Genomic DNA, 23,748 nt, shown 5'->3' on the forward strand with positions numbered 1-23,748 from the left:
ATTAGATCATGGCTGATCTGTCTCTTTGCTCCATTTACCCACCTTGGTTTCATAACCCTTAATACCCTTGCTTAACAAAAATAATTTCATTACATCGCATCCTAGTCCTGTTGTAGAGGACTTAGATGTTGACTTTGAGTACCCAGACAACTGTAGCAGGCTGATGGGCATAGACCAGGAAATGCTAAGTGCGCTGGGCAAACTTACACACAATGGCTGTGAGCATGAAGGAGTCCAACTCCAACTTAGGTCAGGCTTCGCAGAGAGCAAGGAGTCAATGCGGTCGAGGGTCAGCAGGACCCATTATGATGGAGCCTCTGGTGGCAGCTTCCATGGAGCTCACACTGCTTTCCTAGGAGTTCAGACTGCTGCCATCTTGGTTCTGCGGCCCAGCGCTAACAGGAGTTCCAAGAGTGTCACATCACTTTGTTCTTGTGCAGAGCGCTGCAAGTGCTATGGCACAGTCCCAGCAGAGTGCCATTGGCTCCATGGGAGAGGAACCTGTGTACTTGCTCAGGAGGACAGCATGCCTGCTCCCCCACTACCCACTCTTGTGCTCGTAAACAAGCCGAACGTTGAGGGAGTGGTTTCTCTTTCTCCTGAGAAAGATGCCAAGCTTGTAATGTGGAGCGTGCAGCACAACGTGAGTACAGGCTGTGATCCCTTGGACCTTGGGAAGCCTACAACGCATACAAAGTCAAGTGCTTTCTCATCTTATTTAACTTGGTCTATGGAGAAGCTGATGTAGATTTTCCTCTTGAAGTAGAAAGCCTCGGTTTCCTCCCTAAATGTAGCAGTGAACAGTGAACTTCAAGACATCACTGTCATCTGCTGCAGCCTGGAATGACCCTGTGGTGTAAATGTTAAGGGCTATAGTGACGTTGGCAATCACAAGCAGTGCTCTCCTTGATTTGAGGCTCCAGTTGTAGCTGTAGCAGGAGCAGGTGACACAGCCCCATTACTGCCTCGTTGTTGAAGTACAAGTGCCTCATACGTCCTTCCTCAATCAGGTTGAGGTATGAAGACCCACCTCGTGGGCAGGGCTCCCTGCGCAGTGCCCTCCCCCTCCTCCCAGCTGCTCCTACTCGCTGCTCTCTACTTCACTGCTCCCCACCTCTCCCTCCAGCCTCAAAGGGAGACCCTAACAGACTACTCATGATTGAAATAAAATAGTTGCACATCAGACAAACAGTCGAGCACCAGAAAAAAAGTTGTGTCCAGAACTCAAAGTCAGTAGAGGAATGGAGAAAAGAGCCAAGAGAAAATACTCAGAAGTTGACAAGCAGCCTAACAGGACAAACCAGCAACTAACCTGTAGAGGATAAGCCCTTTAACAGGCACTCCTGCTGGGTCCTTGGTGACTGTTAGCACCATGATTGACCGGGCGAGTTTATCACATCCTAGTCAGGTGCAGGAGCAGACTAATTTCACAAAAGGGTCTTAAAACCAGCACAGGACCATTATTTTATAATAATGAGGCCTTTTAATACTTCTGGCATGCATACTAGATACCTATGGGCACCCAATCTAATATGATGAGGCATGCCTTCTAGTGTGGGACAGGCGTGAATGCACCTCCCGCTTTATTGGACGCTTGGGCATCCATTATACTCCTGTAAGATGGACATGATATGATCCAATTTGTAGGCCATGATCTTTCCACTCAGTGTCCATGCTGAACAAATGACCATCTGTTCCTGGTCTTTGTGTAGGTACCACAATAAGTATTTGAATATGTGTAAAATGACAATAACTTGAACAATCCACCTGAAAAAATGTTGTCCATTTCGTCATCGTATCAGGGATGAGTGCATGACAGTCTGCTGTGTTGTAACAAAAATCACCCATGTGCTCTTCAGGAGGTAAGATTTCTACTTCAAAAGGCCATTCATCAAAGAAGCCTGCTTCCACTGCTCCCAGAAATGGTATTGTAGCCAGATAGTAATTCATACCTAATACAAAAAGGATACCAAAATATATAAAGGCCATAAGATCATTTTGGTGCAATGAGCTCGATGAGTATTCAGGGCAATAGGCAGCATCCAAATACTCTCGACCCCTGGGGCCCACTGGAGTCCTGGGGCCAATTTTGAATTTTTACAATAAAATGGTGCATTCTAGTTCAAACCAATCAGATTGTCTCGTCCCCAAAAGCGACTTGAATGCTCACTTTCACCCATTCACCGAGGGACAATCCCTTTCTTCTCAGTTCCAGGAGGGTGAGGAGTGCGAGGTGGACTCCTTCACCCCTGTGGGTACAGGACATCCCTTCTCCTCTGGACCTCCTCCACCAGGACCTCCAGTGTCGCATCCGAAAACCTGTACGCCCTCTCCCTTAGTCTTTTCGCCATCCTGCAATGTGCTGCTGTGTGCCAGTCAGAGCACTTCACACCTTCAGTGGAAGTGGGTACGAGGAGCCCACATATACTGCTCCATGAAAATTGAGTCTATTCAGCACTTGAGTGCTAAACCTGTAGGTATCTGGTTTAGCACTTCCAGGCAAGTTTAAATTATAGTAATCAGCAATTAGGACCAGACTTGCATGCTATATCCAGACTTTCAAACACGCAAATCTTATTAGCTCAGCACCCATTCAGCACCTGTTTTCACCCTATGACCAAAATAACCCCCTTGTACTTTAAAGTAGCTCTTCCTTTGCATCACCATGAACTCTAACAATCCGCAATTGTTAATCGAACATCCAATTAACCCGGCATTCTGCAGGGTTAAACAATTAATGCTAAATTGGGTGGGTCGGGATGTAGAGAAGGGTTGGGAAACAGAACATTTGAGTGCAGGAAAAATCTGATTAACTCTGAATCAAGAGGGTTGGGGAGCTGATCTGGTTACTGTGAACATTAGGTATACTAGACAATTGGGACTGTACAGATATGACTGCTATGAATAGTTTACAAAATAACTCTGATTAGTTCTTAACTAATTTTTGCAATACAGTTGCTCAGAATTCTAATTTAATTTTCACAAAAGGTTTAATATGAAATAGTCAAAGCATATGAAAATAACAGAAGTAACCAGAGAAATAAATGATTATTTTATATACATTTGCTAAAGCAGTCAATAAGTGTTATTACTTACAAGACCACCAACTTCTTGTGGAGATGCACAGTGAGTCACCAGTCTGATGGCCACAGGACGATACATTGGATGGATCTGCTAATCTACCTAGTATAACAAGACAAATTGGTCATGTTCACCAATATATTATTGCTGTACCATTCTATCTCAGGGTTAATAATATTAAGGTTATTCTAACCAAATGACATTTAAAACAATTCAGTAATCATGTGAATGATTATTTTTTAACTCATTGATAATGATAATAATAAGGAAATATTCACAAATTGTGAGTTTTGTTTTTAAATTCCCTATGCAACAAATTAGACTGGGGCTGAACGGGTGGCCATGTGAACTCCTCTCAAATCTGTCAATCCTGTTTTGTAACCATTTGTTACAAGGTGTGTGAGAACTCCCTAGGTTTAATCACTGTTCCAGGTTGCCTTCTCTTCTCCCTGTGAATAAGCCTTTGGTCCTACTTTGTTGCTACCCTTGATCCCATTGGGAATTCACTGCATGAAGAATTGTGAGCACAATCTCCCACCCCAGCAGCCCATATGTTGACACTTCAGAACACCATGCTATGTTTTGTCTGCAGTGTAATTCAGTCGCAGTGGTCCTGTAGCTTTGTTAAGGTTAAGGTTAGCTAGCTTAGTTTACTAAAATTGCTGTGTGCTACAGTGAATGATTTCACATTTTCAAGGAGCTGACCAAACATATTTGTTAAATTGGTTTATTGTTCTAAGTAATTAAAGAAATTGCAAAGGAGTTCTAAATGATTCAGAATGCTGTAGTGTAATTTTAAAAAGTTGATCTCCGGTGAGGCAACAGAAAAGATGCTATAATTGGGCTAAAGGGGAAAAAATATCTACTGGAATTGTCACTTATTATTACTATCAACTAATTCCTGCTGACAAAGTAGGTGTGCATGACGCCTGTGTGATCATTGGATGAGATCAAATTGGGCTCAGCTCTGATGCCCCCTTTTGTTGAATTTCATGCTGACACTCAGGCCAAGATTTTCCTTGCTTTGTTTGTACCCATTTTAGGGGTAACCAGAAGGGGAAAATGGGATGGGGAGTTGTGGCATCAAATCCGTGTTTCTAAAAGCTCCTATTAAAATTTACCTCCTGACTTGATGGCGGTGACAGGTATCACCCGCTGAAATTCTGCCTATTGTGTGCAAATGTTATTAAGCTGCTCAATCAATGACTAAAGTTCTATTTCTCTTCCCTGCCTCCTCTGGTCTGATAAGCCAAATGAATGCCAGTACTAAAGATGAGTTCAACATTGCTAGGCGACTGGACTCAGCTGTAAATACAATTAAAGCTAACCTTGTTTGAATTTACTACAGGTTGAACCTCTCAAGTCCAGAAACCTCCCTGGTCCGGCATCATTCCCAGCAAGGGGTTGTGACCCGCGCTGTGTCTTGTTTATGAAGTTGAGTAATTTTTAAGAGCATGGATAGTAAGAAAGACGACAGGGAAAGGCCGATTGCTGTATTTACACAGATCCCTATACGTGATAAAGCACTTGGGTGCCCATGAAAGTCGATTCCTCCAAACGGGGCAGACATCAATCAAAGCAAAATAGGCTGAAAGCTGCCACAGATCTTGGGCACAAACGCCGGTGAGAGGGCAGCCCTCGGGCCCAGTGACATCGATGCTGCCCCCTCCCAACAACACCCGCCCGAGCTGCTGCTCACCTTTTTGATGTTGGAATTGAGGCCAGATGAAAATCCTTTTTATACATGAAATTGGCGAAGGATTTCCCCATGTCCACAAGAACTGCTTCACTGCCATCATGCCTGAAAATGGGGTCGGGATCACGGAGGAGCCGCGGGTTCCCATAGGGACGGAATGAGGCACTATAGAGCGGGCGGGAGCACTGCCAGGTCAGAGAGGAGGTGAGGGCTCGACCAGGTATCAGATGAGGGGATCTTAGTGTTTATTTAAACCGGGTACTGCTGACAATGACCCGACCGGTTGTCAGACCTCTGTGATGGAATCAGCCACCTCCACTACCAAAACTAAGAAAACAAATGCTGGCATATGGCGTCCGGAGAAGCCGCCGTATTCCTACATAGCCCTGATTGTGATGGCTATCCAGAGCTCTCCCACCAAGTGGCTGGCTCTCAGCAAGATCTACCAATTCCTCCAGCGCCGCTTCCCCTTTGTCCGAGGCTCCTACCAAGGCTGGAAGAACTCTGTGCATCACAACCTCTCCTTGAACGAGTGCTTCATCAAACTGCCCAAGGGCCTAATCAGACCTGACAAAGGCCATTACTGTACCATTGACCCTGCCAGTAAGTTCATGTTTGAGGAGGGCTCCTTCAGGCACAGACGGAGGGGCTTTTGCAGGAAATGCCAAGCCCTTAAGCCCATGTACAGCATGATGAACGGATTGGGGTTCAACCACATCCCAGAGACCTATAACTTCCACGGGTCAAGAGGACCCATCTCCTGCACCCCCAACGGCCTTTCTATAGATAGTAGCATCAGCATGATGAATGGATATTTGCCCAGCAACGTTGATGGGATGGGTTTACCGGGGCATTCTGTCTCTCACCTCTCAGCCAACAATGGTCACTATATGGGAAGCTGTACAGGATCTTCAGTCAGAGACTACCCCAAACACATCGACAGCTCACTGCCTACATCTCCCTTGCTGATCGGCAGTGAGGTGATGGAGCCACACTCCATGTATACTACCTCAGCTTCAACATGGGCTCCTTCGGCCTATGCACTGAACAACAGGGCTACTTACATCAAGCAGGAGCCCCTCTTGCCATGCAACCCATTGGCGAATCTCACTTCCAACCTGCAAGCACATTCCTTAGATCAGTCCTATTTACATCAAAATACCCACAATGCGGCTGATATACAAGGTACGGAGCCCATGGTACTACTGTTTCAGATTAGCAAAAATAGCTTTTGTAGGAAGCAATTCTAAAACTTTGCCTACAGTGGGAATTTTAAGTCTGGGGTCTGGGATTGGCTTGACCTCCAGTGGTCCGGCAAATTCTCTGGTCCGACACGGGCCAGATTCCGAGGGTGCCGGATTAGAGAGATTCAACCTCTATTTGCTGGTACTTAGCTGCTGAATATGCACTGGGATTATTTTTTAAATGTTTTTTCCATCTGAAGTTTGATACAAAGTGCAGCATTGTTCCTCGAGCTGCCTGGTTTCCTTTTTGGCACCTTTAGGTGTTCATTACGAGACAATGGTGTTTCCCCCTTTACCTGTGTTATAAAGAAAAGGAGGCTAAGGAGGAGGAGTGCAGGGAGACAGCATTCACTGGAACAGACACCATCAACAGTGTTTGATGCATGATGAAGTGTAGAGGAAGGTTCCCCAAGCCCAGAAATGGTTACCCTCCCCTGTTGAACCCTTTCATCCAAACTATCATTATCAAAGGGGAAATCTGCTCTTGTTGAACTTGTGTAGCTGCTTTTTAATGCAACCAAAGCAACTAGTTATGTTAAAATGAAGCAGCAGCTATTAAGGCCTGCTACTCCCATAATTCATTGCACTCCCTGCACATATGGAAAATGCACAGGGAACATGTTCAAATTGTTCTAATGACCTGACTTCACTGAATCTGATATTGTCTGCTGTCCATTCCGCTTGTGCGATAGATTGTTGTGATTCCTGCTCCATTTTGACAGAATCAGAATCAGCCCTCATTTTTACACTCTCTCAATCCTAGGTAAGGTATAGCACACAGAGTAAAGCTCTTCCTACTCTGCAAAAACAATATGCTTTAACCTCAACTTCAGAAGATTGCTGTCCAAGATACAGGTATGGCTTTTGATTTCCAGCACAAACCAGTCTAGTGCACTCTGAATAAAACGCCAAGACTGCTTTATTGGCATTGGCATTAATATTTTAAAAATGTTTTTCCAGGGATGCTGGCAAGACCAACATTTATTGCCCATCCCTAACTGCCCTTGAGAAGGTGGTGGTGAGCTGCCTTATTGAACCGTTGCAGTCCATGTGGTGAAGGTACTCCCACCGTGCTCTTAGGGAGGGAGTTCCAGGATTTTTACCCAGCGACAACGAAGGAACGGCGATATATTTTCAAGTCAGGATGGTGTGGAACTTGGAGGGGAACTTGTCAGAAATTAGGGCTACCTAAAAACATATGGTTATGTGAATGAAACTGTGATGCAAATAATACTGTGTTTATATGATTGTGTTGGAACTGGAGGCAAAAGGTCTCTTCAGGCTGGTACTAGGATGGCTAGATAGATGCTTGGAATGTGCAAATGATTTGGTTTCCTGCAGATGGTATAGCATTCTGTACAATATATAATCTTCCTGTTGCTAAGCGATTATCTGTTGTTATCTCAGAATGGAGTCATTTGCTAGGTCGTAAAGGCAGGTAACGACCAATTGAAGTGAGATAGCTCTGGCTTTGGGCTTCATGATTGAGAAGGTACAGGGCCAGGCCTTGTAATAATTGTACCCGAGAGGATAGGGACCAGGGAGATAAGACACAAATTCCAATGGAAGAACCCTGAGAAAATATAAACAGGAAAGACGTGAATAAAATCATGAGACATTTTTAGGGGGGGCTTTGATTCAAGAATTTGAGGCAAAGAACTCGAAGCCCCAAAGGGTACTGAGTTTTTAGGCCAAAAGATCTTGTCAATATCCCATTTCAGGCCCACCCATAAAAAGAGAATAAAAGTAACCACCTAATGGTTGTCCTCACAAACGGTGGTGGTGAGAGCTATAGGCTTTAAATAAAAGGTCGCTCAGAGAACTGCTCACGTCTGTCCGATCGGATCGGTATCAGCTACTTCTCACGGTTGTAAGTTTCTGCTGTATAACTAATGTGTTATATTCCATCTTAAACACTGATTAAACATAATATACCCATCATATTGGTTTCCACTCAAACCTGATTTTAAAAAAAGTGACCAGAGATAGCTGTAAACTGGTTATTTCTAACAAACTTATAAATGATGGTGCTGCCATGTGCCTGCAACCCTTGTCCTTTGAGGTGGAAGAGATCGTGGGTTTTGGAGGTTCTGCCGAAGAAGCTTTGATGAGTTTCTGCAGTGTATCTTGTAGATGGTACATACTGCAGCCACAGTAGTGCAGGAACTGAATGTTTAAGGTGGTGGATTGGATCAAGTGGACTGCCATGTCCTGGATCGTGTTGAGCTTCTTGATTGTTGTTGGAGCTGCACTCATCCAGGCAAGTGGAGATTATTCCATCACACTCCTGACTTGTGCATTGTAGATGATGGGAAGGTTTTGGGGAGTTAGGAGATGAGACACTCATTGCAGAATACTCAGTCTCTGACCTGCTCTTGTAGCCTTAGTATTTATGTGGCTTGTCCACATAAGTTTCTGGTCAATGGTGACCCCCAGGATGTTGATGGTGGTGGATTCGGTGATGATAATGCTGTTGAATGTCAAGGGGCGGTGGTTAGACTCTCGCTTGTTCAAGATCATCATTGGCTGGCATATGTGTGGTGTGAATGTTACTTCTTCACTTATCAGCTGAAGCCGAAATGTTGTCCAGGTCTTGCTACCTGCGGGCATGGACTGTTTCATTATCTGATGAGTTGCGAAGGGAACTGAACACTGTGCAGTCATCAGCAAACATCCCCACTTCTGACCTTATGATGGAGGGAAGGTCATTGATGAAGCAACTGATGATGGTTGGGCCTACGACACTGCCCTGAGGAACTCATGCAGCAATGTCCTGGGGCTGAATGGTTGAACTCCAACAACTACGACCATCTTCCTTTGTGTTAGGTATGACCCTAGCCATTGGAAAATTTTACCCTGGTTCCAATTGAGTTCAATTTTCCTAGGGCTCCTTGATGCCACATTTGGTCAAATACTGCCTTGATGTCAAGAGCAGTCACTCCTGCCTCACCTCTGGAATTCAGTTCTTTTGTCACTGTTTGGACCAAGGCTATAATGAGGTCTGGAGCTGAGTGGTTCTGGCGGAACCCAAACTGAGCTTCAGTGAGCAGATTATTAGTGAGTAAGTGCTGCTTCATAGCACTTTCGACGACACCATCCATCACTTTGCTGATGATTGAAAGTAGATTGAAGGGGCAGTAGTTGGATTTGTTTTGCTTTTTGTGGACAGGACATACCTGGGCCATTTTCCACATTGTTGGGTAGAGGCTAGTGTTGTAACTGTATTGGAACAGCTAGGCTAGAGGCGTAGCTAGTTCCGGAGCACAAGTTTTCAGCACGACACCCGGGATGTTGTCAGGGCCCATAACCCTTGCTGTATCGAATGTACTCAGCCGTTTTTTGATATCACATGCAGTGAATCGAATTGGCTGAAGATTGGCTTCTGTGATGATGGGGACCTCAGGAGGAGGCCGATATTGACTGTATGCACATCATCCTGCGAGCACCTTTACTCAATCCAGAGGTTTACCGAAATCGAAAGGGATTCCACTCCATGAACGTACAGATTGTCTGCGACTATACTCAGTGCATCATGGCAGTAAATGCCCAATATCCAGGGAGCATTCATGATGCTTTCGTCTTGTGTGAGAGCAGTGTCTCGTGCCTGTTCGAGCTTCAGCTGCAAGGCCAGAGCTGGATGCTGGGGGACAAAGGTTACGGCTCATGACTCCACACCGGAACCCTCAGATAGAAGCTGAGCATTGCTATAATGACAGCCATATAACCATACGTAACATCGTCAAAACAACAATTGGAGTGCTCAAGCAACGCTTCCGATGCCTGGACCACTCCCCTCAGCAGGTCTCTGAGTTCATTGTGGTGTGCTGCATGTTACCCAAGTTAGCCATCATGAGGGAACAGGATTTGCCAATAGGGGTTGCAGAACCACCCGAGGAGAGAGGGGAGGAGGAAGATGAGGACGAGGAACCCATGTCACTACCATCACCACCACCCGCACCATCAGAGGGGAGACCTCGTGGAGCTTTTGCCACTGCAAACGCCTTAAGTCAGCTTGCTTGAAGAGTGAACGGTACGTTTGACCGTTGCCTAATCACTCTATCCCACCATGTTGACTATTCCCCCTCTTATTCTGCAAATGAGACATTACATAGGAATGGTTAAGGTGAACAAAATAATTTATTAAACATTGTAAATGTAATTCAGAAACTGGATTAAAATTTATTAAACATTATTGTGAACTTTTATAACTTAACAGAATTGGGAAACTTTAAAAACTTTTATAAAATAGCAACAACAACGAAACAACAACACCTGCACCGAACGTCTTTTACCTCCGGCTCCTCCGTGCCCCGTGTCGCGATGCTTGCGGGAATCCTACCCAATACCTTTAGGAGCTGGATGCTCTCCCTGGACTGTCCTACCATATCCAGATGCGACTGCCTGTCTGTCACCAGATTTGCTTTACCGACTCACCCTCCGAAGAGATGGCATACGAGTTTCAACCCCGGGAGTGCGTTGCTGCACACCACTTGTACTCGGATGGCTCAAAGCCTGAGAATGTTTCTTCCTTGGGCGAGATGCTCTCCGGAGGTAAAAAAGGTGTTGAGTGCATCGGCCTTCCCTCCCACACCTCCTGGAATAGGCTGCTTAGTCTGCTCCTCTCCTTGAAGGTCCTCGCCTTCATCCTCACCCTTGCCCTCACCCCCCTCCTCAGCCTGAGGTGGAGGCTTCCATTGGAGGATGTGGCGCATGCGACTCCTCATCTGGAAATAGAAAACAACAGACAAGTGGTTAGCAGCAGGGGAGGGGGCAGGGTGACATGAGTAAGGTCACATAGCACAGGCTCATTTGAAGGATCGCTGCTACTCCATTATATGTAGTACAGAGACATTACATCACATTGCCCCAACCCTAGTCCACAGATACTACATCACATTGCCCCAACCCCAGCCCAGAGACACTACATCACATTGCCCCAACCTTAGCCCAGAGACACTACATCACATTGCCCCAATCCTGCTCCACAGACAATACATCACATTGCCCCAACCCTAGTCCAGAGACACTACATCACATTGCCCAACCCAGCCCGGGGATTTTGCAGGACTTGTCCTCACTTTCGAATGGGGGCTCAGCACCCCCACGGACAGTTGCCTCCCCTGAGGCACCGATCAGACCAGTCACTCATTCCTCGAGGTCTGTCCGAGACATGGTTCTGGGTGGACCACCGCCTGTCCACCGCTGCTCCCGGCAGTTGTGGGACATCTTTCCCTGCAAAGTTGACAATGGGAATGGTTGCCAGAAGGCCCATCCATTCTTGTGGCACACACAGATAGCCATCAAAGCACTTATACCATACTGTGTGCATTTAATGCAGTCCTCTGTTTATTGTCCCTGGAAGTTGCACGTGGTTCATGAGGAAGACATCGAAGTGCACAAACATCTTTTAAGATCTCAGAAAGACATCTTAATAATGTGTAAAGATCATTCATGGCAAATAAGGTGCAACACTAACCCTACCTATACCAACGTGTCAGATTTATAATTTAAGTAATAAAGGAATGCATCAATAAAAATATTACTTACTCTAAGGACTCTGCAATGGTCATTGAACCACTTGCATCACTGTGTGTGGGTCCTTTGGATTTTGTCGATATAAGATACCTCCTCAGTGATGCTGGTCCAAATGCGATGAAAAACGCTGGGAGGGATTTACTTGCACCCCTCCTGTTTAATTCCGCCCATCTTGCTTGCTGCCTGCTCCCATCTCCTTCCATCGTGAATGCAATCTAAAAATGGTTGATTCAGCTCTGAGTGTACTATGCATGTGTGGGCAGTCACTGGCAGCTGACCAGAAGCGGGGAAGAAGAAAAAAATGGCAACAAAAAAAAAAATTTGCGCATAATCAGAAGGTATGATTTTTTTTTTTGAAGTCGCAAAGGGTTAAAAACAGCACACATGTAACTTTAAATAGAATTAATTCTGCAGTATGGTGCTCCCAGTGCGGAGGGCCAACCGTAAAATTAGTCCTACAGGCACCCTATAATTAGTCCTCCAATATCCCCAAACTATATGCATGGCACCATATAAGCTATGCATAAGGTGATCATTAAACTTTAAGGGCTGGATTTTTGGCTCAGTTGCACCTCAGTTTGTGACCGGGAGGGGTGATAAATGGTGTTTCTAGGCGTAATGCCGGGCATCCAGCTTTTACCGCCTGGCCGGCACTTTTATCTGCCATTAAAGTGCCCTTACATCTTCAGTGAGAGAATTTAATGCGGGCATTACCAGTTTGCCAGCGTATCATGCTTCATGCTATTGCCAGGCGGTGTCAAGCTAGAAGAAGGGCTCTTGGCCATGTTGGCCCACGGCTCTGGAGAGGCAGAAGACATCTGGGGAGGAGAGCGTACCCCCACAAGTTTACAGGCATCAACGCTCATATCTCCAGCTCTCTGAGGAGCAGTGAGTGACAAAGCTGCCCTTCTGAAAGGAAGTGCTGATAGAGATATGCCATCTCGTACAGGCAGACCAATGCCTGGACCGCGCTGGAGGCAGCCTTCAATACTCCCCTCAACAGGTATCCGAATTAATTGTGGCGTGCAGCATGTTGCACAACTTGGCCATCATGAGGGGTCAGGCATTGCCAGTGGAGATTGCAGGCCAACCTCAGGAGGAGTAGGAGGACGATGAAGAGGAGCCTGGAAAGGCCCCCATTGGATAGCCAAATCATCCATGGGGGAGACAGTGTGGAGATGCAGCCAGACCAAGAATCGCACTTCGCCTTCTCATAATGGACCGGTTCTCCTAAATGGAGGAAACTGAGGGATGGAGCTAACACTGGACACGCTATATGTCCCCATAAAGGCACATCTCCGGTGAACGTTGGAATGATGCACAAGACACCAATGGCAAAGGATGAATCATAAATTTTACTGCAACAAAGTAACAATATCTCTCCCCACTAAAATAAAACCATACAATATACAACGTTATGTTGCAGGGCACTGAGCAGCAATGAAGTTCCTAAATCAACTAAACTTTTTTAACGCTCGATTTTCAGCTGGAACACACAAATTTCCTTGTGTAACGCCTGATTTTGTGCCCCCGATCATTTTTTGCAGATGAGGGCTCAGACTTTTTGCAGGCAGTATCAGTACTCGAAATCTCAAAAGCCCTGAAAATCCAGTCCCAGAATCTTATCCAGGTTTTATATTTTTATATATAATTCTATTTTTTAAATAACATTTATTAATGCACAGTCTAGTAAAGTTACTCAAAATGACATGGAGTTTGCACAAGGGTAGATCATGAACACTTTTAGTTAATCTCATACCTGTTTTAAATTGCCAGCCGTGTTGCAGAGGCAGACCCCACAACACATTTCCAGTATTGCCGGGTCCGAAATTATTCATGTACTTAGCTGTGACACTCAGTAGTATTTTATACATTCCCATTCGTTCTAAATAATTCCATGGATTAATAACAGTTTTGTTATGGATGGTAACAAAACCGTCCAATGAATCAGGAACATTATCCCATAGTTGTGGGTAATCATTAATTCCTCTCCCTGTCTGCTGTCCATTTGCAATAGAAGAATTTAACAGCAATGAAGTAAGAAGCACAACGGCAGATGCTTTGCAAATTAAAATAAGCTTAGCCATTTTGGATGACTTTCAGAAATGTTCAATTTTCTTTATATAGGCTCCGAGGTCTCCTCTGTATACGTGGACATGAGTTATCAGACAATTAAACAATTTCACAAGTGTTTCTTTTCCCATGTTAATAGGTTTCAACCTCACTCATGTGACAGCTTAATTAACAACAAATCAATACAATTGGAAAATGCACGTAATATGAGCTATGACATCCTAAAGAGACATTACATGCTGAGTGAAAACTAAGAAACCCATGTGCTTTACTAATACAAGGAAGAGCGAATTATTATCAGATAACATTCGAATAGAGATTAGAACATACTACAAGAATCATCAGTTTCTGAGAAGTAGTTGTTTGGCATGGATGCGAGTTAGGAACCTTGATATATATATGTACATATAGGCCTTTGCCAAGTAATACCTTCCCTCCAATATGAAATTCATTGGTAAAATTATAGATCTTTCTCTCTATACTTTAAGCAACAAAAGGAATGCAGGTAATGGTGATGTTGCCGCGACAATGGTCAGTTTCTGGGATCTTATCTTGTTAAAAATAAGAAAACAGAGCCTATACATTTGGCCGCACAGCACCTGTTTTTTGGCTGCTAACTGGGCTTCAAAGCCCCCAGTATGGTGGGCAGGAAGTGCTGCGCTTTTATGGCCATTAATGTGTCACCCGTCATATTGGGAAAGGAAAAAAATCATTTTGAATGTCCATGCCTGAAACAGGTTTTAGTCCCTTTGCACATGCAAATAAAGGGGCCTAACATCAGTTTGAGGGAAGATTGGTTTGCCCTGAGGCAGCCGGCACAAGCACTCAGGAAAACAATTAAAAAACACTTGATGCTACCATTCCACTACATCCCTGCTGGCCGCCACTTCCCGATCCTCCCTGATTTCTCCAGCCTCCGGTCCACCCAGCCTCCGATCGTCCCAGCCTCCGATCTGGCCGTTTTCTGATCCTGCCCAACTTCTGTTTGCCCCATGGCTTTCACTTACCTGAGGGCCACTGCAACACTAACAATGTCTCGATCTTTGTCAACTCTTTGTCGACCGATTGTGTTGGAAACTAGAAATATCTAAAAATACATATGGTTATGTGAATAAAGCTGTGATGCGAAGAATGCTGTGTTTATGATTGTGTTAGAGCTGAAGACAATGAATCTCCTCAGATTAGATAGATGCTTAGAAGTGCTAATGTTTTGGTTTCCTGCGGAGGGTATAAGATTCTGTACTATATACAATCTCCTTGTTGCTAAGCAATTATCTGTTGTTTTTAAGTTAAGACTTGAACCCTGTTTATGTATTTTATGTATAATGCTAAGGTAGGGATTAAAGTTAGCTTAACAGAACTGGTTACAAAGATAAGTAAAAGTTAATGAGTGTAGAAAGACTTAGAATAAAAGGAAGTTGGGGAAGTTAATGTAAACACAAAGCAATTTTTTCGATCATAAAACAGATAATGACCGATTGAAGTATGACAGTCCTGGTTTGGGCCTCATGGTTGAAAGAGTATGGGCTAGGCCTTGTATTAATGGCACCCAAGAGGATAGGTACCAGGGAGATAAAACTCGAATTCTAATGAAAAAATCCTGAGAAAATATAAACTGGAAAGACATGTGGACAAGATCATGATATTTAGGAAGGGATTGTTTCAAAAATTGAGACAAAGAGCTCGAAGCCCCATTGAATATTGAGTTTTAAGGGAAAAATCTGTAAGCTAAATGGTTATGTCAATATCCCATTTCAGGCCCACCCCTAAAAATAGAATAAAAGTAACCTCCGAAGAGCTTATCCTCACAGACAATGGAGGAGAGAGAAAGAGGCTCTAGATGAAAGGAAGAGAGACTGCTCAGAGAACTGCTAACGTGTGCCAACCATCTGTCCAACTGGATCGGTATCAGCTACTTGTCGCGGTCGTATGTTTTTGCTGTATAACTAATGTATTATATTCCATCCTAAACTCTGATTAAACACAATATACCCACCATATTGGTTTGCACTCAAACCTGATTATTTAAAGTGACCAGAGATAGCTGTAAAGAAGTTATTTCTAACAGTTGTTTACACTAAGCTAGCTCGATGGAAATGAGACCTGAGGCGTAATATTGGGCGCGCCTTGGGCCTCATCATTCACACACTGCATACCCATGCACTCAAAAATGGGCAGACCAATGGCTGATGTTACGGAGGTGGAAGTAGCTGGTCTTGGTCATGGAGTGAATATGTGGTTGGAAGCTGCCCCAGGACCCAGTGTGGCACCCCCCGACTTGTGAGAGAACACCACCAGCAGCAGCAGGCGGGGGATAAGTAGGAGAGCTAGTCACTGCAGCGAGTGCTGCGAGCTGACCCAGGAGTGCCACCACTTCTACAAGGGTGACTGGATTGACGGCACTGGAGTCCAGGCAGCCCACTGGAGTGGCGTCCTAGCCCAGCCAGGGGCTGAGAGCTGGGCCCAACAGGAGCGGAGGTTGAGCCCAGTCAGGGGCTGAGAGTTTAGCCCAGCTGGGGGCTGAGAGCCAAGCCCAGCAGGAGCGGCGGTCGAGCCCAGTGGGGAGGGCTGAGATCCGGGATCATTGGAGCGGCATCCAGGTCCAGCGGCGGACTGTGATCTGGGCACAGCAGGTACGGCGGTCGAGCACAGATAGGGGCTGAGATCCTGACCCAGTATGTGCGGAGGTCAAGCCCAGCAAGGGGTGGCACAGTATTTAATATCAGCGGGGTCGTGGCCCAGGAGCGGCGCAGCATATAACAACAGAGGAGTCGTGGCCCAGGGGAGGCACAACAGTGCTTGGTCTCCAGTCGTCTTGGTCAATCCTTGCCACTGGATCAAGGCCTAGCTCTGTCAAGCCCGTGTGGTGGCTGGTGTGCAATGGTCACCACACGTTAAAAAAAATCCACGCACAGATGTAATTCATTGTAACACCTGTGAGACTATCTTTTTTGGTGTGAAAAGCGTCATCCTCGTCATGATGACTAGTAGTAGTCATCATAGGCAGTCCCTCGAACGAGGATGACCTGCTTCTGCACCAAAAGGGATGAGTTCACAGATGTTTCAATGACGGACCCGATATTCCAGTCCTGAACTCCAGGGGTGAAAGATGCCTGTGAGTGGATTTTTTTAACGTGTGGTGACCGTTGCACATCAGCCACCACATGGGTTTGACAGAGCTAGGCCTTTATGCAGTGGCAAGGGTAAACCAGGACGACTGGAGACCTGCTCTGTTGCACGGACCTAGTGCACACACAGTAGTGTGGGCTGGCCTGTGCTGCCCCGGGCCCTCGGCTCTTCTGGGCCCCGCACCTCCGCCACGAGCTCTCGCTACTTCTCCGCCACGATTTCTCGCCGCTCCTCTGCCACAAGCATTTGCTGCACTTCCGCCATGATCTCTCACCACACCTCCGCACCAAACATTCGCCGCACCTCCGCCACCATCTCTCGCCACTCATCTCTTGTCACATCTCAGCTACTAGTAGTAGTAGTAGGAAGCTCATTTCAGGATCAAATACAGCACCAAGGTTGTGAACGGCTTGGTTCAACCTTAGACAATTACCAGGGAGATGGAGGGCGTTGGTGACTAGGGAATGGAGTTTGTGGTGGGAATCTGTTCTTAAAGACTCATTAAAAAGCTAAATGTAATATAAATGAGAGGAAGGCTCCATTATACGATTCCAAGGCCTGATTAGCGTGCGATAGGCTAAATGGCTGTATAAAATTGGTGCGCAAAACTTGTTCCCTTCGATTGTATAGTTATTGTTAAAGGCACTTTGCTGTGCTCGATGTACCCCTAGTTTATGAAATATTTTGGTCTTGTTGAACAAAGTAAGTTAGGGGAACTTCTCTGCGCCTTCCTGGCAGCTCTTTAAAGGTGTACTGTATTTCTAATCTATGACTGGTTGTACTTCTCGGTAACTTGGACTTGGCAAGCCTGTGATTCGCTAAGGATGCCATACGGAATTATGGCTCATGACATGTCCATGTCATGCCAGGGACAAATTCTGAGGAGAGATATAACGTGCCACACCCTTCAACCAGTCATAATAGGACACGTCTTTAACACCCTCAGACAGCAATTCTTATAGTTGGATAGATCAGGGGTATATTATGGTACAGTTCAGCCAAGATCTTCAATATTCGTATTGCCCTCTGTGTTCTGCACAACTCTGTCCTACAAAGCCATTATAACTGACTCAAAAGTAAGAGTGCTGCCACTGAGTCCAGTTATTTTCCAAGGTTGCCATTGACTCAAAGCAGAGGGAGGTATACACAGCATGTTAGATCGGCTCTGCATGTTCAAAGTGGACAAGTGTTCTGTTCCTCAGTGTTAATATTATCACCTTGATGAGCCTAAAAAGCTGTATAATAGAACTTTAACTTCCTTTATTTTTTAATGAATTATATTCTACAAGGACATAGCCAAATAACTTTCAATGACATCAAGGTCTCATTCAGAAATGCACTAAAGGAATAGGTTTTTTAAGGACATGCACTTATAAAATACACATTGGAACCCAGTTTTGTGTCAGATTTATTTCTTGGGTATGTAATATATAAGGTGCTGATGTAATGCATTGTTAAATGGTGTATTCACAATTCCAAGAGAATCCGGGAATTTAAAAGGAGCGCCAACCAGCGCCGGGAGCGGGAGAATCCGGGACGACAAATTGAGCTAGGCTTCAAGCAGCACAAACAGGGGGGAGAAAAATAAAATCGGAGTGTGACATCACCGGAAACCAGGTAGCTGATTGGTTGCGTATTTTGGAGTGAGGTCGAGCCCAGCAGCGAGGTCAGGACCCAGGAGCAGGGCCCGGGAGAGGTGCAACAAGGTCAGGCCCCAGCAGCGAGGTCAGGACCCAGGAGCAGGGCCCGGGAGAGGTGCAGCAAGGTCAGGCCCCAGCAGTGAGGTCGAGTGCAGCAGCGAGGTCAGGACCCAGGAGCGGGGCCCGGGAGAGGTGCAGCAAGGTCGGGCCCCAGCAGTGAGGTCAGGACCCAGGAGCAGGGCCCGGGAGAGGTGCAGTAAGGTCAGGCCCCAGCAGTGAGGTCAGGACCCAGGAGCAGGGCCCGGGAGAGGTGCAGTAAGGTCAGGCCCCAGCAGTGAGGTCGAGCGCAGCAGCGAGGTCAGGACCCAGGAGCGGGGCCCGGGAGAGGTGCAGCAAGGTCGGGCCCCAGTCAGTGAGGGCGAGCCCAACAGCAATGTTGGGGCCCAGGATCGATGTCGAGTCCTGCAGCGAGGTTGAGGTCGAGGCCGAGGAGTAGCACAGCGGGGACCAGCAGCGGGGTTGGGGCCCAGGGAAGGTGCAGCACGGGTCAACAGCGAGGTCGGGAGGCCTACACTGCGTTCTATGAAACCCAGCGAGAGAGGACCTATAGGAAGGAGGGAGGAGGACAGTAGGAATATGTGTATGTGTGTGTGTGTGTGTGTGTGTATGTACTGGGTCCATACAGCAGAGCCTGGTCTCCAATCATCTTGGATCCCCTTGCCATTGGACCAAGACCTTGCTCTGTCAAGCCCGTGTGGTAGCTGGTGTGCAACGGCCACCCCATATTAAAAGAATTCACGCACAGGCATCTTCCACCCTTTAAAATTAAGTTTGGGACCTGGAATGTCAGGATCCTCATGGACAACCACAACAGCGACAGACAGGAACGCCATACTGCTAGCGTTGCCTGGGAACTCAGACGATTCTACATAGATATCGCAGCCCTAAGAGAGACTCGGTGGGCAGGGGAAGGCCAGCTCAAGGAACAAGGTGGTGGTTACACCTTCTGGAAAGGTAAACCAGAAGAAGAACACCGCCTCCATGGGATAGACTTCGCCATAAAAAATGAGCTAGTTGGGTGCCTCAGAGGTTCCCCTTGCAGGATAAACGAACGCCTCATGAACCTTCGGCTCACCTTAGCCTGGAACCAGTGCGCTACGTTCATCAGTGCATACGCCCCAACATTGGAAGCTACAGACAAGCCCAAAGTGGAATACTACTCCAGCTTTGAACAATCCTTGTCCCGAGTCCCAACCGGCGACAAGCTGATCCTCCTTAGCGACTTCAACGCCAGAGTTGGAAAGGACACAGGCATCTGGAGCATTGTGATCGACAAAGAAGGGGTCGGGAAAACCAACTCCAATGGTACCCCCCCTGATGAAATGCTTAGAATATAGTCTTGTCATAGCCAACACCTTGTTTCATCAGAGACAAGTACAAAACCTCATGGCAACACTTGGCTCCAAGCACTGGCATCTGCTCGACTATGTTTTCGTCCAAGCGAGGGATTTCAAGGATTTTGACATCACCCGCGTCATGACAGGAGCTGACGACTGCTGGACTGACCAACTCCTAATCCGCTCTGTCATTTCCATCAATGTAGCCCCAGAAACGATGCCGCAGGAAAATCAACGCTGGAGCACTCAAAGACCCTGCTAAGAAAGCCTTATTCAGCCAGCACCTCTCAACCAACCTGACGACTTCCAGTGAACCGGAGATGCAGAGTATTCACAGTGCCTGGTCTACCCTCAAGGCCCCAAAATTAACACCTGTGAAGAGACGCTTGCTCACTCGACCAGGAAATATCATGACTGGTTCGACCGGAACAACCAGGAGATCCAGGAGCTGATAAGCCGCAAGTGCAAGGCATTCTTGAACTGGAAACAGCAACACAACTTGAGAGCAAGAAAGCAGCTCAGTCTGAAGGCTGAGGTCCAACATAAAACTCGTGACCTAAAGAACAGGTGGTGGTTGGAAAAAGCGCAGGAGGTCCAGCAACTAACCGACAACCACGACATGCGTAGATTCTTTAACGCAATCAAGACCACCTACGGCCCAAGCACCCAAAGTCCTTCCCCACTGAGGGTCTAGAATGGAGAGGTGCTCATCATGGACAAAGAGGCAGTCAATGCTGGAAGGAGCACTTCGAAGATCTCCTTAACCGAGACTCTGTCTTCGACGTGAGTGTCCTCGACTCCATCTCACAGCATGCCACCCGCCACCATCTCAGCACAACCCCAACCCAGCACGAGGTTGAAAAGGCCAACTGACAACTGAAGAACAACAATCCCTGCCGAAGTAGTAAAGCATGGCGGAGAAGCACTATTAATGCGAATCCATTAATTAATTTATCTTATTTGGAAGGAGGAGAGCATGCCAAGAGGTCTCAGAAATGTTGTAATTGTGACCATCTTCAAGAAAGGTGACAAGTCCGATTGCGGTAATTACATAGGAGTTTCCCTGCTGTCTGCCGCAGGGAAAGCCGTCTCAAGAATCCTCCTCAATTGCCTTCTCTCAGTGGCTGAAGAACTCCTCCCAGAGTCGCAATGTGGATTCCGACCACTTAGGGGCACAATGGATATGATCTTCATCGCGCGTCAATTTCAAGAAAAATGCAGGGAGCAGCACCGATGTCTGTTCATTGCCTTCTTTGACCTGACAAACGCCATCGATACTGTCAACCATGAGGGATTATGGATTGTCCTCCTCAAATTCGGTTGCTCTCAAAGGTTTGTCACCATCCTCCGCCTGCTTCACAATGACATGCAAGCTGTGATCCTGACTAACAGATCCACCACAGAACCAATATACGTGCGGACCGGGGTCAAGCAAGGCTATGTCATCGCACCAACACTCTTCTCGATCTTATTTGCTGCAATGCTCCATCTCACCCTCAATAAGCTCCCCACTGGAGTGGAGCTAATCTACAGAACAAACGGGAAACTGTTCAACCTTGGTCACCTCCAGTCCAGATCCAAGGTTGTCCCAACCTCTGTTACTGAATTACAGTATGCAGATGACGCTTACATTTGCACACACTTGGAGGTCGAACTTCAAACCATCGTCAACACCTTCACCAAAGCGTCCGAGAGTATGGGCCTGACATTAAACATCCAAAAGACAAAGGTCCTCTACCTACCTGACCCCGCCGCACAGTACTACCTCCTGATTATCAAGATCCATGATGAGGCCTTGGACAACATGAACCATTTTCTATACCTTGGGAACAAGGTCAGGCGTCGATGATGAAGTCCAACACCACCATCAGTGCACCAGTGTAGCCTTCGGTAGCCTGAGGAAGAGAGTATTTGAAGATTACGATCTCAAATCTGGCACCAAGTTCATGGTCTACTAAGCAGTAGTGATAGCCACCCGCTTATATGCTTCAGAGACATGGACTATGTACAGCAGGCACCTCAAACCACCAACGCTGCCTCCGCAAGATCCTGCAAATCCATTGGCAGGATAAGCACACCAACGTCAGTGTTCTCGCTCAGGCCAGCATCCACAGCATCGAAGCATTGACCACGCTTGGTCAGCTCTGATGGACGAGCAACATCGTCCGCATTCCCGATACTAGACTCCCAAAACAAGCGCTCTACACAGAGCTCTGACATGGCAAGCGAACCCCGGGTGGAAGCGCTACAAGGACACCCTCAAAGCCTCCTTCAAAAAGTGCAACATCCCCACCGACACCTGGGAATCCCTGGCCCAAGTCCGCTCAAAGTGGAGGAGAAGCATCCAAGACGGCGATGAAAACCTCGAGTCTCATCGCCGGGAGCACGCGGAAGCCAAGCGCAAACAGTGGAAAGAGCGCACAACAACTCAAGCACCCCACCCACCCGTCCCTTCAACCACCGTCTGCCCCACCTGTGACAGAGACTGTAGGTCCCGCATTGGTCTCATCAGTCACCTTAGAACTCGTATTAGTGTGGAAGCAAGTCATCCTCGACTCTGAGGGACTGCCTAAGAAGAGAAGATTCACAAATATTTCTAAAATCATCTGTATTCTAAAGTGATTCCTCTAGAAACTACTGAAATTGGAAGAGATTGTGCCCATTATTATCTGCAGCCCCTAGCGATGAAGGATAATCAGAATTCATCCATATAGGTGAGAGAAGGATGAATGGCAAAGGTAACTTAAAAACAAATTCACAATTCATCTCGATGATAACACCTCTTTCCTTTGTGTGAGGAGGAGTTTTCAATTATCTTTTTTTCTGTTTGTAGTGAAATTAATCTTTCTTCAGTGTAATGTTTTCGTGTTCTTTCATTTTCTTATTATTTCTCTCTGAATGACTTTCATCTCTCCCGTCTGTCACCACAATCGCTAAGCATTAGGCCAGCTCACTGTTACAGTTAGATACAGATTAAGGTCATAGTTGTGAAATCAAACAGCTGCTATTTTTCCGACTGGCAGCGACTTAAATTTAACCCTGTGGAGTTGGGTTCAAGGGCTATGGCAGTATTGTCCTGTAAATTAAAAATTAATACTATTTGGTAAATTTACAAATCAATGAAAGAAAAATTTCACATGGCCCGTTGAGTTTTGGTGCAGGCGGGAGGGCTTTAGTTTCCTGAGGCATTGGGACTGCTTCTGGGGGAAGTGGGACCGGACAAGCCGGATGGGTTGCACCTCAACAGAGCTGGGACCAATATCCTCGCTGGGGGGCTTTGCTAGTACTGTTGGGAAGAGTTTAAACTAGCTTGGCAGGGGGATGGGTACCTGAAAATAGATTCAATAGGGAGGGGAGTAAAGCTGGAATTGGAAAGCAAAAATAAAGAAAGTGAGTTTGAAGAAGAGAGAAAACAAGCAGGAAAAGAGGGTAAAAAAACAAATTTAAAGGCACTAAATGCACATAGCATTCGTAACAAAATAGATGAGTTAATGGCACAAAAAGATACAAATGGGTATGATCTGATAGCCAATTCAGAGACGTGGTTGCAAGGTGACCAGGACTGGAAAATAAATATTCAGGGGTATTTGACAATCCAGAAGGACAGACAGAAAGGAAAAGGAGATGGGATAGTTCTATTGATAAAGGATGGGATCGCTGCAATAGTGCGAAATGATATTGGCTTAAATGATCAGGATGTTGAAACAGTTTGGGTGGAGATAAGGAATAATAAGGGGAAAAAGTCACTGATGGATGAAGTCTATAGACCCCCTAACAGTAGCAACTCTGTTGGTTGGAGTATAAACCAAGAAATATTGGTGGCTTGTAAAAAGAGAACAGCAATAATCATGGGTGATTTTAACCTCCATATTGATTGGACAAATCAAATTGGTCAGGGTAGCCTTGAGGAAGAGTTCATAGAATGCAATATGAGATGGGTTCCTTGAGCAGTT

General features: G+C 46.2%; 2 protein-coding genes across 2 annotated transcripts in view; one reads left to right on the forward strand and one right to left on the reverse strand.

Annotated features, from left to right (window-relative positions):
- Positions 1-13,643, reverse strand: part of leg1.1 (liver-enriched gene 1, tandem duplicate 1) — a 40,118-nt gene extending 26,475 nt beyond the window's left edge. The window contains exons 1-3 of the mRNA XM_070884209.1: positions 13,316-13,643; positions 3,097-3,183; positions 1,768-1,952 (exon numbers count right to left, since the gene is read on the reverse strand). Coding sequence (XP_070740310.1) covers positions 1,768-1,952; positions 3,097-3,183; positions 13,316-13,643 — 600 coding nt within the window. The remainder of the gene's footprint in view (positions 1-1,767; positions 1,953-3,096; positions 3,184-13,315) is intronic.
- On the forward strand, positions 4,335-10,041 carry LOC139266979 (forkhead box protein F1-like). Its single transcript, XM_070884618.1, has 3 exons — positions 4,335-4,388; positions 5,068-5,962; positions 9,611-10,041. Exons 1-3 carry the CDS (start codon positions 4,335-4,337, stop codon positions 10,039-10,041), a joined length of 1,380 nt encoding a protein of 459 aa, XP_070740719.1.
- Positions 13,644-23,748: the final 10,105 nt, after the last annotated feature.

This window comes from Pristiophorus japonicus, chromosome 7 (genome assembly GCF_044704955.1).
Source record: "Pristiophorus japonicus isolate sPriJap1 chromosome 7, sPriJap1.hap1, whole genome shotgun sequence".
NCBI lineage: Eukaryota > Metazoa > Chordata > Chondrichthyes > Pristiophoridae > Pristiophorus > Pristiophorus japonicus.